Source organism: Cetorhinus maximus, chromosome 7 (genome assembly GCF_964194155.1).
Source record: "Cetorhinus maximus chromosome 7, sCetMax3.hap1.1, whole genome shotgun sequence".
Classification (NCBI taxonomy): Eukaryota; Metazoa; Chordata; class Chondrichthyes; order Lamniformes; family Cetorhinidae; genus Cetorhinus; species Cetorhinus maximus.
In genome coordinates, this window is record NC_135885.1 from 65,570,195 (window position 1) to 65,583,210 (window position 13,016).

Here is a 13,016-nt window from a genome sequence, read left to right on the forward strand (position 1 = left end):
TAGTACCAGGGACAAAAGAGTTGTGTGGAGTGACTAGAAACTGAGATTGTTCTTCTTAGAGTGGAGAAGGTTAAGGGGAGATGAAATAAAAACAATGTTGAGAAAATTCCTCAGATGAGGATAATCAGGGGGAGAAACAGCTATTGTTTTAGATTAATGTCTTCTCATCAGAACTGAAAAATGTCAAAGATGTAATAGCTTTTAAGCGAGTATAGAGGCAGAGGAAGGAGGGAGGGGGGGAAAGAACAAAAGGGAAGGTCTGTGATAGGGTGGATTAAATGACAGGAGATGATGGTACAAAATGGGGTGTTAATTGAATAAGTAAACAAACAAAAGGTGGATCTAGAGGAGCTAAAATGTCAACAGAAGGATCATTATTTGTGCTGGTTGTCTGAAAAAATGGAAGCAGTGATTATGATCTGAAATTGTGGAACTTGACTTTATTAGTCCATGTTCAGAATCATGAAGTGTTTTGATAAGGTAAATAATGAGAAACTTCATTCCCCAGTTGACACAAATTTTAGGTAATTGGCGAAAGAACTAGAGCCAACATAAGGAACAAAAATTTTATGCAGTGAGTTGTTATGGCTTAGAATGTACTAATGGAAAGGGTGGTGGAAGCAGATTCAATAATAACTTTCAAAAAGGAATTAGAGAAATTCTTGAAAAGGAAAGACTTGCTGGGCTATGGATAAGAAGCAGGGAGAGGGACTATTTGGAAAGCTCTTTCAAAGAGCTAGAACAGACATGAATGAATGAAGGAATGACAAATGCTCTTGGTATTGCATGTTATGGTCCAGATTATGCCATCCTGAAGGTTCACCTCAAAGAAAACTGCCCACAAAGATTTAGCAGACTCTGTACTGTCAATTTTCTCTATTTACATTCATTTCATTCTGATGCGATCTATAGGGGATCTGTGGTTTCCAGGAACAATGAAATCTTCAAGCAGCCTAAGTAGTCAATCAGATTGAGGAATTCTCACAGACAGAAATCCAGAAAGTAAAAAGCACTGATTATCATTTGCTTTTTAATAATTTTACAAAAAGCAAATTAAAGATCAGGCCACATACATGGGATTGAATAGTAGCTTAAATCTCACAAACAAACTTGAAAGAATAAAATAATGTTTTTATTATTTTAAAAATCTATGGAATTTTTATTATGGAATTGGGGAGAATGCCATTCCAGACTTACAAAATGAGTTTTTCAGACCCAGAGGTTGTTCAACAGTAATAATGATTTAGTAACACCTTTAAAAACTCAGTTACACCTCTCTCAGTCAACAAGGCTTAATTTTTTCAATGGTTTTTGCAGTGAGCATGGTATAGTTCACATCAAAACATTGATTCTGTGCTGATTGCACCTGCAAAGACTGGAAGTGGAACAGGGTATCATTGGCAACAACTTCAGGTTTCACACGTTTAACTATGCACATGAGAACACCAGAAGTTGTTATCAGTTTTATACAGTAATGACAGTGAACACTGACAGTTCTGCTATCATTACAACTGCAAATTCCGGGCCATTATAATTGCATGCATAACTCACTCCCAGAACTCAACAATCTTTTAGGCCACATTTCTCCTTGGAGCCCTGATTGCCTGGGAACTTTGAGCCCAAATATGCAGAAAATTCCAGGACACTATATATTTGTGAAGAACATAGGTGTGAAGGTATACAACTTACACTGTGAGATGTATATCAATGATTTCTACTATTTATTACAAAATGGTCACTGACAAAAAACAAATATGAAATGGTTTGATGCATTTTATACAAAATTAGACTAAAATCCACCTCTGTTGCAAAGAATCATTTATACAGAAATAACTCATATATTACAGTATCTGTATGATAGACAGTTCCTCCCTCACTTTTTATTTTGAGATTTTTATGTAACAAATGCAGCCTTAATAAAACATACAAATCAGAAAAAGTGCCTGTCTCTGAAAATCATACAACAAAGTAAACAGTTTTCTTCTAAGTGTCCAGTGTTGTAGAACTGATCCTTTTCCACTAGCGATTGTTCTATTAAAGGTGAAATGAAGAACATCCCATAGGGCTGGAAAGATTTGGCCAAAGTGTGTGTCCTTGAGGGAGCCTAGTAGCACACTAGCTGTTAGATTGTCAGAAATGTGCCAATTTTGTGATTTAGCACAGGGAATCGTAAAAGATATGTTGAATACATAACAGAAACGAGGTTACATTGCAAACTTAAAAGCCATGTTTGTGCAAAAAAGTCAAGTGCATCTTTCTCAGTTTCTCATAATGCTCGAATCCCCTTGTGTCAGAGTCATAATGGCCGCGTAGAGGCCATTCATCCCATTGAGCCCATGCTGGCCCTCTGAAGAACAATCTGGTCAGTCCCATTCCCTTGTTCTATTTCCATAGACCTGCCAGTTTATTTCCCTGCTGTAGATTGATAACAGCAAATTTAGAAAGGGTAAAAGGAATCAGAGGCCAGCTTGTTACATCTGTACATATAAGGGGTAATTTCCTAACTTTATACTTTTGATGGGGAAGAATGCACATTGAAAATCCTGGCACACAATGCCCATGGCTTTCTGACCATTTAAATTTATGGTTGGAAAATCATGTGAAGAACACCAGAATTTTTGAAATATGGTGCTAACAGGCAAGTCTTCTCCAACTCTACAAAATCAGAAAATTACTGCCATTATGTATTTAAAATACCTCTGAACTATTTATTCTCGGATCATGCTAATGAGTTATATAACAAACTCAATAATCATTTTAAAACATTCATAATGCCGCTGCTGTTTCAATCAATTAACCAGCAGTAGATGTGGCCCTCTCATATTCAAATCACCAGAATTTAAAAATGAGATGAGAACAGTCAAAAAACTATTGTGTAAATAATCTATAACGCCAAATTGAAACTTTCAATGTGCCATTCTTTTTCCATTTCCAATTAACAGACATATAATTAAAATATGTTACAATAAATTTTGTGAAGCTCTATATTTTAATACATCTCATTTGTACCATGCTATGGAAATAGTAAAAGTGTAGCACATTAACTGAAAATTATTAAACCAAAAGGGTGAATATTGCTTTTACAAAAGGCTTTAGACTCTATCTTTCTTCATCACTGAAAGGCTACTGGGTGAGTTAAACATTTTATGATTCAGAGAGGCGCTGTACATGTGGTCTTTGCTGAGATTGTTGGTGGTATCCCAGAATGTCCTGTTGCTGTGGATATGAAGGAGGGAGGAGGAGCAGCTCTGGTTGTTCAGCTTGCAAGGAACTAGATGTTTGTGCCTGGCGGGAAAATTAAAACATATTCTTGAATTGATATCACATTTACTGAATATGAAGTTGACACATTTTATTACTACATATAAAATCTTGTGACTAGTACATCATCACTGGTTGCATGGTCATAAATTCAGTGCACCATAGAGTGTAAGTGTAGGGAATTTGGTGAGGGTGGGAATTTGGTGCAGAAAGGAAAGAAGGTAATAATTTTGCCTCAAATACTTGTGGTGTTACAGGTAAATATTTAATTTAGTCTACCTATACTTAAACTGGAGTAGTTAATTAGTTAAAAGATTAAAAACTATAAGCTAAGTTCATTAAATACATAGGGCTGAATTTTGCCCTTGATGGGCAGGCCCGACTGACTCGGTGGCGGGCGGGCAGCCGATCACCACCGCCGAAACGGGCCCCACCGCCATTTTATGAGGGTGGGCCAATTAAGGCCCGCCCAGCGTGACGCCCGATGGGAAGCGCTATGCACTTCCTGTGGGGGGTGGGTGGGGGGGGGCGGATTTCCCAACTGCGAGAGGCTAAGTGGTGCCTCAGGGAGATCGTTGAAAGGTGGTGAAAGTTGAAAAATGGAAAAATAAAAAAATCATTAACATGTCCCCCTCATGTGAAAATGTCACACGAGATGGGACATGTTAATAAAGTACACAAAAACTTTATTCAACTTTTTAAAATCTGAAATCAAACCTCATCCCGCCAGTGGATGAGGTTTGTTAAAAAATCACTTACCCGCCTGCCCATTGGGCCCGTGCGCCGAGCCGAAGTTCGCACAGGCTCCACAAAATCGTCAACAAGTGATGACTTAATGGCCTTAACAAGGCCTTTAATTAATGGCGGGCGCGCTTTGCGCTGCATAGCGCGCCCGCCCACCTAAACATCGCAATGCTGCATGCTGACGTCGGGACACTCGCACGACATTTTAAGCGCGGACGTGTGGGCCCCGCCACCCGCACGTCAGCCAGAAGATTCAGCCCATAAACTTTAATTAATTAAATAAATAAAACAAAGTTAGATAAGAATGACAGTACAGGTGGTATGTTGCACCTACAGTATGTGGGAGTTTGTGGATTGCAATCCCGGACAAGTATCTCCACGGTAAATATCTTCCTCCCTCATTGAGCTGGAGACCGAGGTGCAGACAGTGCAGTAAATCAAGGAGGGGAAGGTTACCTCCAGGAGGCAGTCATATCCCTTAGATAAGGCAGTGTTAAGGATTTTGTTAGCGTTCATGGACAGGAGGGTGTGACTGCGAGACAGGCAAGTAAGTGAACCCCAGGTACAGTGCTGGAGGAGCCTCAGCCCTTATCCAACAGGCGTGAGGTTCAGGCTGCTTGTGCGGGTGAGGGCATAGTCTGCATGGCGAATGAACCAATTGACTATGGCACCATGGTATAGGAGGCCATTCAAGTGGTGGAGTGAAAAGGAATGTGCTAGTAGTCAGGAACAGCATAGTCAGGGGGATACAGTCCTCTGCAGCCATGGCTGGGAGTTCCAAAGGTTGTGTTGGCTGCCTGGTGTCAGAGTAATGACATCTTCTTGTGGATGGAAAAGAACTTGGAGTAGGAGGGGCAGGATCTAGTTGTCGTGATCAATATAGGAGCCAATAACAAAGGTGGAATGAGAAATGAGGTTCAGCTGAGGGAGTTTGAGAGCTAGGGCCCAGATCTCTAGATTACTGCCTCAGCCACACACAAATTGGTAGAGGGTTGAACAGATTAGAAAGTTAAATGCCTGCCTCAAAGAGTGATGTGAAAGACAGAGTTTCAATTCATGGGTCACCCGCACCAATACTGGGAAAAACTGGATCTACTCAAATGGGACCAGTGCCCTGGTGAATTGAATAACTTGGGCTGTGGAATGGGCTTCACACTAAAAATAGGAGTGGAACGATTCAGGGGTAATTTATAAACCTAAAGACAGATGTCAAGGCCTTACAGCAGTGTAACAATTCAAATTCAGCCAGATATGACTGCCAAATAAAGCATTAATCATCCTGCTCTTGTCTGTGAAAACTGCTTGCTATTCCAGGATCATCCTAGAAAGCAAAGGTAACCCCCAGCTTCTTTTCTGTACAGCAAACCATCTTCTTAAAACGCTCTGCCCTGTCTTCTCCACCCTCACCTCCTACAAGTGTGAGAAGCTCATGGAGTTCTTCATCATTAAGACTGAGACGATTTCAGCTGCCTCTGCCGCTTCCTCTCTTTCCCCTAGCCCACTAGGCCAAACTCCCCTTGCCCTGAAATTGGATCTTTCTATAGAATCTCTACTATCAGCCCTCATGCCCACTCTAAATTCATCTTGACGATGAGACCCACCTCTTGCTCTTTTAATCCTATTCCTAGATGCTGCTGTTCATCCAATTTCCCTTCCTGACTCCCATTTTAGCTGATATTGTTCAAGTTCTCTCTCTTCAGGTACTGTCGTCCTCACCTTCAACTCTGCCAGTATCACCACTTCCCTAAAAAATCTAATGTATGACTCCACTATCCTTACTAACTACTGCCCAATCTCCAACTTCCCTTTCTTCTCCAAAGCTCTTGGACATATTGTCAACTCCCAGATCTGAGTCCATGTTTTCTGGAATTCCATGTTTCAGTCCCTTCAATCAGTTTCTGCCCCACCACCAAATCAGCTCTTATCAAAGTCATAAATGACATCCTATGTGGCTGTGACAAAGGCAAACTAGCCCTCCTGGTTCTTCTCAATCTGTCTGCAGCTTTGATCCAGATGGTTCAGTAGACCATCCTCCTCCAATGCCTCTCCATCATTACTGATCTGATGGGACAGCACTCACATGGTTCCATTCTTACCTATCTAATCATAGCTTGAGGATCACCTACAATGATCTCTTCCCGCTCCCACACTATTACCTCTGGTGTCCCCGAAGGATCTATCCTTTGGCTCTTATACCTCATTGACATGCTGCCTCCACCCCGGCAACATCATCAGAAAACACATTAGTTTCCATGAGCACTGATGATACCAAGCTCTACCTCACCATCATCTCTCTCTGAATCTCCACACTCTCTCTTAATTGTCAGACTACTTTTCCAACATCCAGCACTGGATCAAGAGAAATTTCCTCTAATTAAAATATTGGGAAGACCAAAGCCATTAGGCAGAATTTAATGTTCCTGCCTCCGGGAGCAGGCTGGGTGGTGGGGGTGGGGCCCCATCCAAAGGGTTGGGAAGGCTCATGGTAGAGAACCCGTCGCCTTTCTTGACTCCTCCCATTTAAGTCCAGGAGAGGAAGGTTCTAGGATGGCTTTCCAACTCAGAGGCTTTATGAGACATTTTAGTGGCCACTTAACTGGCCTCATCCCACTGCTGCTCGTATTCTAGTAGCAGCTGGCAGTGGGCACGGTGGGCAAGTTGCCAGATAAACCAACGTGGGCATGCCTGTGGCCTGGTGGAGGAGTGGGCGGGGGGCTCCCTCCTTCTCAGGCAATCTGTGCCCAATAGAGGTAACACGCAGCAAGGGCTGCCCCCACAGGAAAACATCCTGTTGCCCTTTATATCGACCCCCCTAGCTGGGAGATGCCTGACTTATCTCTATCTGGGGCTCTAGTGACGATCCTTCTCCTGGGATCTAATGCCGTACTGACATTGGCCACTGTTCCCTGTGGTGCTCCGATTGGATGGCAGCTCACGGAGATTGGACATTCACCTTCAGGACCCAAAAACCCCGACTGCCTGATTGGGGTTTAATCCCTTCAGGGGTCTTGGAAATGGCTGCGCTGTGGATGGTTCCACTGCTTCAACCATTAAATTCTGCACATTGTCTTCAGTTCTCCCAACAAACTCTGGCCCCCAGCTACTGACTCCATCCCTCTTCCTGGCAACCGTGTCAGGCTGAACCAGATTGTCTGCTACTTGGTGTCTTACGCGAAACCAAAATGAGGTTCCGACCATGTATCCACGCCATCATTAAGACCATCAATTTCCATCTCTGTCACATCTCCTGATAGCCCACAGGCCCCTGGTGAGGTTGGAACCTGGCAGGTAAATGAAGGCGGCGTCCTGGTGGCAGGCCGGGGGACTATCGGTACCCCCTCTTAAATACCCCAGTCTGGAGCCATTGGGATGAGAAGGCCATAGCTATGGCCACAAGCAACCGTGTGCAGGGTTTCCCATGCTGTGACCCTGATTGATTTTTAGATTTTTAGAATGCCTCAATTTTGAGGTGCCCTTGCGTTCTCCTGCCTGCCTAATTCTTATGGTGGGGCTGCTGGCTGTCCACAGCTTCGGGCCCTCTCATTGAGCCTCTCACCTTGGGAAGCTGCCTTTAGGATGGCAAACGCAGAGGCAGTCCCTTAATCAGCTGTCTCTCATAAGATTGTGACGCCATGCAGCCGGTTGACACCATTGGGGTCAGGTCTGATAACTGTTCTTGATTGCATAAGTTTTCAAAGATGGTAGGATTCTCCCAGAAAGTAGGGGCTGAATTATTCCCCCATCGATGTGGGAGGGGGGGGTTGAGCGGGGGTGGGTGGGAGCGAGCGCGAACCCAATTGGCGCCCCCGATCAGGTCCGTGCCGCCATTTTACGTGGGCGGGACAGTTAAGGCCTGTCCAGCGTGAGACACATCCAGAAGCGCTGAGCGCTCCTTGTGCAGGCAGGGAGGGATTCCCTGAGTCGAGGCCTGCCTTCTTTCGCAAGTTTTAAAATTTAAATAAAGGAAAAAAAGACTTTTAAAACATGCCCCCTCATGTGACAGTTTCAATGAATTTTTAAAATAATTTTTAATGAATTTTAAAACACTTCATGAAACCTCATCCCGCCTGTGGATGAGGTTTCATGAAAAATGCAAAGGCCACCTGGCCTATTCACCTGCCCGCCAACCTTAAGGTTGGACGGGCAGCTCATCTAACTGTTTTAATTAGTTTTTAACAGGCCTTAATAGGCCTTTGACAGTTTGGCAGGCACACAGCTGACTCGGCTGCGCACCCGCCGAACTGAAAATCTAAATGACGCGCAGTGACATCAGGACGCACGCCTGTCACCACGCGTCATTTTACATGTCGGTGAGCGGGCCCCGCCCCCGCTCGCCAACCGGAAAATTCTTCCCTAAGAATATATGGATAATTTTTAAGGTTGGCAGCCTGTTATTACCGGATGCCACAGGATCAGTGCTGGGGCCTCACATATTTACAATGTATATAAACGACTTAGACAAAAGGAGTGAGTGTAATATATTCACGTGTAGTGATGATGCAAAGCTAGGTGGGAAAGTAAGCTGTGGGAAAGACACAAAGAATCCACAAAGGATATAGGTAGGTTAAATGAGTGGATAAGAAGGTGGCAAAAGGAGTGTAATGTGAGGCTATTCACATTGGTAGGAAGAATAGAAAAACAGATTTTTAAATGGTGAGGAACTACTAAATGTTGGTGTTCAGTAGGATTTAAGTATCCTTGCACATGAAACACAGTAAGTTAATATGCAGGTACCACAAGAAATTAGGAAGGGAAATGGTTTATAGCAGGGCAAGGGGAATACAAGAGCAATGCAGTTTTGCTGCAGTAGTAGAGGACATTGGTGTGACCACATCTGGAGTATTGTGCACAGTTTGGGTCTACATACCTAAGGAAGGATGTACCTGCCTTAGAGGGGGAACAAAGGTTCACTAGGTGGAACACTGGGATGATAGGGAGGTCCTATGTGCAGAGATTTGAAGAGATTTGGCCATGTTCTTTAGAGTTTAGAAGAATGAGAGATGATTTAATTGAAATATAAGATTTTGAGAGGGCTTGACAGGGTAGCTGCTTAGAGGTTGTTTTCACTGGAGGGTTTAGAATTGGAGACCCTGTCTTAGGATAAGGGGTCAGCCATTTAGAACTGAGAAAAAGAGAAACTTCTTCACTCAGAGGGTTATGAATTTTTGGAATTTTCCAACCCAAAGGGCTATGGAGGCTCAACCATCAGGTATTCAAGACTGAGGTAGAGATAGACTTTTGGACTCTAAGGGAAATCATGAGGAATCAAGGGGTTTTGTGCCTCAGTAGGTAGCACCCCTGTCTCAGAGCCAGAAAGTCTGGGTTCAAAGTCCCACTCTAGGACATATTGGTCATGGATGGAACATCCATGATGTGGTTCAGCAAGCTGATAACCACCCTGCTAATCCGTCCAACACTTACTCACTGCACCCACTGGGGGGAGATGGTGATGCAGTGGTAACGTCACTGGACTAGTAATCCAAGGGAACAGGCTAATTCTCTGGGGGACATGGGTCAAATCCCACCAGGCTGGTGGAATTTAAATTCACTTAATAAATCTGGAATATAAAGCTAGTCTCAGTAATCATGTTGACCATGACAACTATCATTGATTGTTGGAAAAACCCATCTGGTTCACTAATGCCTCTTTGGGGAAGGGAATCTGCTGTCCTTATCTGGTCTGGCCTACGTGTAATTCCAGGCCCACAGTAATGTGGTTGACTCTTAACTGCCCTCTGGAATGGCCTAGCAAGCCACTCAGCTCAAAGGAAATTAGGGATGGGAAACAAATGCTGACCCTGCCAGTGACGCCCACATCCCATGAAAGAAGAAAGAGGAAAAGAAATTCCCAAAGGAATAAAGTGCGAAGATAGCAAAACAAACAAGGAATATGGGGATCAGGTAGGAAAATGGAGTTGAGGTTGGTGATAATTGAATGACAGTGCAGACACGAGGGCCTATATGGCCTACTCTTGCTCCCATGTCTTATGATCACACTTTAAAATGCTAAATGCAACCACGGGCAGAATTTTTTCTGCCTCGGGTGGGCTCAGAAGGAGCGAGTGGGGGCTGTCGTGAGCTGACCACCGCCCATGATTGGCCCCGCACGGCCTTTTTATGTGGGTGGGCCAATTAAGGCCTGCCCAGTGTAACACGCAAGTGGTGGCGCTACTACGTGCATGGCCGGGGGGGTGGGGGGAGAGTCCGGTCCAGCGCTCTTTCGCGCATGGGTGTGAAAGAGTGCTTCAATCTCCCTGAGGCTCAGAGCTGCCTCAGGGAGATTGACGTGCTTTTTAAAGAAATTATTCAAAACATTAAAAATTTAATGAAACATGTCCCCTCACGTGACTATGACACATGAGATGGGACATGTTTTTATTTTTTAAAAAGAGTTTTCATTCAATTTGTTAAAGCTTTAGGAAACCTCATCCCGCTTGTAAAAAATGTAAAGGCCGCTTGGCCTTTTCACCTGCCCGCCAACCGTTAGTATGGACGGGCAGTGTAAATTTCAACTTAATGAGGTTGCTAATGGCCTTAATAGGCCTTTTAATTTTCGGCGGGCATGCAGCCGATTCCAGCGCACGCCCGCCGAATGAAACATCACGAGACTGCACGATAACGTCGGGACACACGCCTGACGTCATCGAGCATCATTTTACATGCCGGCGTGTCGGGCCTACCCCTGCACGCCGAAAAATCCTGACCCACTTCTATAAGACAACGCTGAATCACAATTTATACAAGTATAGAAAGGGGAGAGAAAGCCAATTATTTTCTAGTCAATGGAAAGGAAAATCATGTGAGGTGTAACATAAGATATTTTTTACAACCATCTGAATGGGAGAATGGAGCCTTGGTTTAACTTCTCATCTGAAAGACACCTCTGACCCAGCAGTGCATTGAAGCATCTACCTAAACTGAAAGCTAAAACCCTGATACCAGACTTGAATTCACAGCCTTCTGACTCAAGCAACAGCATATATACAGCAAGAAAGAGACATACAAACTTACCACAAGTAAGACAACAATATGATAAAATCGCACCAAATAGATGTCAGACTTTTAAACATAAACACATTTGGTTGGTTATAACTGCAAGATCCATCAGCAGGAATCTACCTGTAAGTAGTGTTGTGGCTGCTGTTGAAGTTGCATAGTTTGCTGGGACAGAGATGGATGCGGCATAGGAAATCCCGGAGTTGTTATTATTTGACCCATAAGCACTGCATTGGAGATCATTGGTACGCTATTTCTAACTGGCTGTGGTGCCAAATTTTGGGACAATTGTTGTCCTTGTAAGTACCTGTTGAGAAACATTTATGCAATTAAATATTGCATCAATAAAAATATCATTAAAATTGCCCAAATAACCCACTATAAACACGTATTTATTAGCTACATAACTAAATGTCATTTGATTTCAAAGGAAAAGGAAATTATGTCGGGTGTAAAGTAGATAGCTAATTTGCTGTTTCTGGTTTTTTGCTGGAGATAAAAGTTAACTATACACTGTTGTGTTTGGATAGCTTTATTAATTCAGATAACAGCAGGAGTTAGTTCTAAGACTCTCTACTTGGGCTGAGGGGTGGTGGGGAGGGTGGTGGGAAGAAGCCAGATAATAGACAACTCTGCTGGTCACCCACCAAACAGGGTCAGAATTCGACTTTCCAATTTCTTGTCTAACTGCAGGACAAAAGAAAGCAGAAACCTATGTTCAAAGTCAGTTAGCCAGATCTGCTGAGCAAGGCAGCTAAAGGTCCAGGTCAGTCTTACGTGAAGACAAAAGCTACTGACCAGGATCAAAGCCCAGTTTAGAGGTGGGTGAACGGATTGACCAAACAGTAGTGATACTTAACCACCCAATAACAACCACTGCCTTAATATAAAAGCTAAATACTGCAGATGCTGGAAATCTGAAACAAAAACAAAAATAGCTGGAAAAACTCAGTAGGTCTGACAGCATCTGCAGAAAGGAAGACAGTTAACGTTTCGAGTCCATATGACTCTTCATCTGAACTAAAGAAAAATAGAAATGAGGTGAAATATAAGCTGTTTGAGGGGGGTGGGACAAGTAGAGCTGGATAGAAGGCCAGTGATAAGTGGAGGCAAAGAAGAGATTGCCAAATATGTCGTAGACAAAAGGACAAAGGGGTGTTGACTGCCTCTAGTTTTTCAGACAGCTGATGTTGGTCATTGACCATCTTTTGTCTCTTTACTTGCTCCTTTATCAGCCCTTTGTCCTTGCACTATCACCCCTTTTGTCATTTAAATCACTCCTGTCTTCCGTTCTCTCACACGCCTTTCAATTTGTTCTTTCCTCCTCCCCTTCCCCCTTTTCCTGCTTCTATAACATTTGTAACATTTTCCAGTTCTGACAAAAGGTCACACACCTGCATGTTAACTGTTTCTCTCTCCACGTTACCCGACTTGTTGAGTAACTGCAGCATTTTCTGTCCATATTTCAGATTTACAATATCTCCTGTACTTTGTGACTCGGCCCATTAACACACAGTATGGCATTTTACTGTCTTTTTTGTTGTAAGGATAGACTGAAATTAAGTTTTTTTAAAAGGACATAATTTACAGGTGGATATGTGTATGCTTGCTTGCTTGCAGATTGTAAAACAAAGCAGCTCAATAATTTGTATCTACCTTGATTTCACTAAAGTGTTAGTCATTCTGACTTTTAGAAAGTTGGAGAAGTGCGCTTGAGGGCATATGCAAGAATCACGATATACAGTTACACCTCTAGGTCCTGTTATTGTGCAACTAGACGAAGCAGTAAGGACAGCACCTGATCATAAAGAATGCAGGGTCTGCTCTTACAGGAGCAGACAGTTAAACCAAGAGAATATGTGGAGTAGAACCAACATTTGTAACATCCACTGGAAAGAATTTGTTCCAATAAATCACCAAACATAAAATGGATCTTTTTATGACTTTCTTACCCTAAATTGACCACTTCTGAATTTGACATACAGAACAAAATTATCTGTATAACCAATGAAGAG

At 43.1% G+C, this 13,016-nt stretch overlaps 1 protein-coding gene across 4 annotated transcripts in view; it reads right to left on the reverse strand.

The window, feature by feature from the left end:
- Positions 1-1,708: 1,708 nt before the first annotated feature.
- Positions 1,709-13,016, reverse strand: part of LOC144682849 (neuronal PAS domain-containing protein 2-like) — a 212,620-nt gene continuing 201,312 nt past the window's right edge. For all 4 annotated transcript variants that reach the window (XM_078545639.1, XM_078545641.1, XM_078545642.1 and 1 more), the window contains 2 exons: positions 11,125-11,308; positions 1,709-3,285 (listed from right to left, as the gene is read on the reverse strand). In XM_078545639.1, the coding sequence (XP_078401765.1) occupies positions 3,145-3,285; positions 11,125-11,308 (325 nt within the window). In that variant the 3' untranslated portion in view covers positions 1,709-3,144. The remainder of the gene's footprint in view (positions 3,286-11,124; positions 11,309-13,016) is intronic.